General features: G+C 52.2%; 1 protein-coding gene across 1 annotated transcript in view; it reads right to left on the reverse strand.

The window, feature by feature from the left end:
* Positions 1-1,580: 1,580 nt before the first annotated feature.
* Positions 1,581-3,761, reverse strand: part of TRIM31 (tripartite motif containing 31) — an 18,322-nt gene continuing 16,141 nt past the window's right edge. Inside the window, exon 10 of the mRNA XM_014592346.2 lies at positions 1,581-2,314. Within this exon, the coding sequence (XP_014447832.1) occupies positions 1,788-2,314 (527 nt within the window). The 3' untranslated portion in view covers positions 1,581-1,787. The remainder of the gene's footprint in view (positions 2,315-3,761) is intronic.

Below are 3,761 nucleotides of genomic sequence, written 5' to 3' on the forward strand. Positions count from 1 at the left end.
CTATCCCCTCTGGGGAGTGGTTTCTTTCTCTCTCACTGTCTCTGTCTCTCTGCTCGCACTGTCTCTCTCTGGCAAGAGCACATGCCCTAAGGCAAAAACCTCTACCCCCCCCCAAAAAAAATTCACTAAAAATACCTCAGATTTGGAGCCAGCTGGATTCCTCATGGTCTACTGGACTAGGCAGCTTCAAAAACATACCAGGTGAATGAGCGTGCATGCGCAGAATGCGGAGAAGAGAATGAAGGAGAATGAAGTTGGGATCGTGAACAAAGAAGGGATGAAGAAGGGATGGGGGCATGGCTGTCGCCTTGGGAGGTGCTTTCTTTCTCTACAGCGAGGGCATGTGCTTTACAGCAAATTAAAAACAAACAAAACCCCTCAGCTCTGGCGCATAAGCTATCAACTATAGACACAGGTTCATTTAATTCCATTTTAGTTTTGTTTTATCACGATGTACAATATTTACATGGCATCGTAGTCGAATGAACAAAACACGGTGCATTCAGAAGAAACTGATCTCCGACCCTTTCGCTTAGCCTTCCAACTCCCTAAAAAAGCAATACTTTATTAGGTTTTGGCTTATCTTCCACTTAACAACAACCAAAATACCAGCAACCAAATATGTACATTTATATCCCCCTTTTTTTAGATAAAACATAGTATATTGTGTGTACTATTCTCCAACTTGCTTTTTTATTTAATATATCTTAAAGGTCCTCCTATAATAATATGTAGATACTTAGGTCATTAATACATAAGTGGTCTTCATTTGCAAATGGAGAGGTGTGGAGCAGGACCGGCTGAGGCAGAGGTATAGACACCAGCATCCCAGATACCAGGAAAGAATGAGGTCCTGATGGGCCAAGGCCACATTCAGGGTGGTGCATTCAGGGTTAAGGGAGCAGAGGTGTCAAGCGACACATCAGGCCTGGATCAGGAAGTCAGTGGGTCCTGTGAATGGAAATAACTAAGGCTCTGCAGAAAAGAATCGGAAGGGTGACTAGGCTTGGGGTGCTCAGGTGCACTGTTGCTTTTTCTGTAGTTCTGAGTTCTGAAAGCCAGGGACACAAAGTTGCAAATCAACATAAGGAGGTGTTCCCTGGCTTGGCCCAGAAGAAGGGGTTGCTGGTAGGTTATAGATGGCTTTAGCAATTCAACCGTTAGTAAACGATCAAAAACACAAATCTTTGTTTTAGAAAGACAGGGTCAGCAAAGAAAGCCTGTGTGTTACTTAAACAGAGATAAGAAGGCTTCAGTGAGGATCATAAAATACTCTGCCAGGCATAGGAGGTAGGGAGCATCCCCCAATCAGTGGCCAAGGCAGCTGCTACAGCCAAGTTAAAAATGCCCCCAGACGTGACTTAGAAAATAGGCCCTTTAGAAAATATCTTAGGGGACCAGCAGTTGGCATAATGGCTATGTCGCTGGACTCCCATGTAGTTGACCGCGGTTCGAGTCCTGGACCCGGTGGCTTAAACTGCCCAAGATCCTGAGAGGAAAATGGAGAAGGGATTGCGGTGTGGCCATCTCCCCTGGGGGGTGATTTCTTGGTTTCTGTCTCTCTGACTCTTTCTGTCTGGCGAGCGCACATGCCCTATAGCAAAAACCTCTCAAAAAAAGAAAAAAGAAAGAAAATATCTTAGAATAGGAAAAGCAGCAAGAATTCCGTTCTCAGGGGTAACCTTCCAAAAGGGCTCCAAGGAGTCAGGTTCAACCCTCCCTCCTGCAGCACATCCCAAAATAAAGGGGGAGCAGGAGAAGACGGAGAGGAAGGCAAAGGAACAGCTCTAGGGATTTAGGGTGACTTGGGTGCCCGTACTCAGGAGCCGGAAAAAGGGGAAGACCTGCCCTGGGAAGAAGGCCTGAAAGGTGTAGATGTGGTTCCTCGTGGTGGCATCGTAGAAGACCACCTCCCCGCTCTCGTAATCCACGCACACGCCCACTTTCCTCGGTCGGACCGGGAGTTTCTCCCGGGAACCGTCCCGGACGATCGCGTGGCAGTCGTCGCCCGAGAGGCGCAGCACCCAGAAGCCGGCCGCGGGCGCCAACAGCAGGTAGCCCTGCCGAGGCACCGGGTCCGAAGCCACGCCCACCAGGCAGGCCCCGCCCCCGGGCCCATGGAGCTCCACCTCCCAGGCCTGGCGGCCGGAGCCGGGGCGGGCGGAGCCCAGCACGCAGTGGAACGGGTAGAAGCGTTCCGGGTCGGAGGGCTCCTTGGAACCGCCCTCGGTGGGCAGGTCTAGCGTCACTGTCTTTAGATCTGTGGAAATGATGAGGTCTGGGTGGGCCGAGGCCACGTCCAGAGTCACAGGGGCTGTGGGAAAAGGAGGAGGAGAGGGGCAGCCCCCGGGTCGAATCGTCAGATCTCCGCCTCTACCTTTGAGCTTCCCAGCGTTGCAGCCAGGGGGAGGTTCTCTTCCCAGTCACAGCCCGTGTGGGCCCCCAAGAAGTCCTAGGTCCCGCCCCTCCTTGTTAATCCGAGTGGCACCACCTGCTGTTCTGTGAGGGGAGCTTCCACTGGCGAGGTGGTGGTGGCCAGATCATTTCCACACCCAAAGGTGAGACCGAGTCTTCCATCCCTGTTTCCCGTGGTCCCTGATTGTCATATCTAAAACAATAGTTGGGGCTAGGATAAGAGATTTCAAGGCTCTGACTCTGAGCTTAAGTACTTCTCCAAAGTAGAGTCCCTCAAACTCATGGATGAGTTGGGGCGGGGTCGAATAGCCAGCCCCTGGCCTCGCGCACGCACACTTCCAGAATTCAGGGTCACGGGACCAGCAGCTAGCGTAATGGCTAAGTCGCTGGACTCTCACGTAGTCAACCAAGGTTCGCGTCCCGGACCCGGTGGCTTAAAACTCACGCTGGGCACGTGTGCGTGCGTGCCCGCCCAAGATCCCGGGAAGAGAATGGAGGAGAAGGGATTGCGGTGTGACCATCCCCCCTGGGGGGTGATTTCTCGCTTTCTGTCTCTCTGTCTGGCGAGCGCACGCGCCCTATAGCAAAAACCTCTCCGAAACCAAAACCAAAACAAAACAAAAAAGTAAAAAAAATAAAAAATAAAAAAAAGAATTCAGGGTCATAGCACGTCAAAGTGGACAGGTCCCCACCCGTCCTCCGCAAAGGTTTCCGGAGTGGTGGTTCCAGTCTCTGCCACAAGCTTAGGGATGAGGACCTCGTTCTATCTAATCGCAAATCCTGCCCTGAACTTTAATTATAGTTCTCCCTTCCTGGGGGAGAGGATGCGGTAATGCGGCAGGAGCAGGGTGGTCAGGTTCATGCGGACAGGGGAAGAGGATTGCGGCCCAGGCGGCCATGTCTCTGGACCTCAGGTCTGGCTGAGCTGCTGCTGTCGTAAGTAGTTGTTTGAAAAGAGAAAAAAGAGAGAGAGGGAGAGAGAGAGAGAAGGAAAGAAAAAGAAAAGGAAAGGAAGAAGAAAGAATGAAAGAGAAAGGGAAAAGGAGTAAGAAAAGAAGGAAAGAAAGAACGAAAGAAAAAGAGAAGAAAGAGAGGGAGAGAAAGAAGGAAAGGAAGAAATCACAAGAAAGGAAGGGAAGAGGCTGGGGACCGGGAGAGACGGCTGGAGGGACTTCTACCCGCTCCGGGGCAGCACAGCCAAAGCGATCTGGAGACGCCCAGCGTGGGTCCGGGACGCCGGGATCCCGGGCTGTCTTCCCTCCCTCTGCTGGAGAACTCGCCCGCCCGTCGGAGCGCGCCCCTTCCTCAGGTCTGCGCCCCACCCCGCCCCGCGGCAGGCCCTCCTC

Source organism: Tupaia chinensis, unplaced genomic scaffold (assembly GCF_000334495.1).
Source record: "Tupaia chinensis unplaced genomic scaffold, TupChi_1.0 Scaffold000678_1, whole genome shotgun sequence".
Classification (NCBI taxonomy): domain Eukaryota; kingdom Metazoa; phylum Chordata; class Mammalia; order Scandentia; family Tupaiidae; genus Tupaia; species Tupaia belangeri.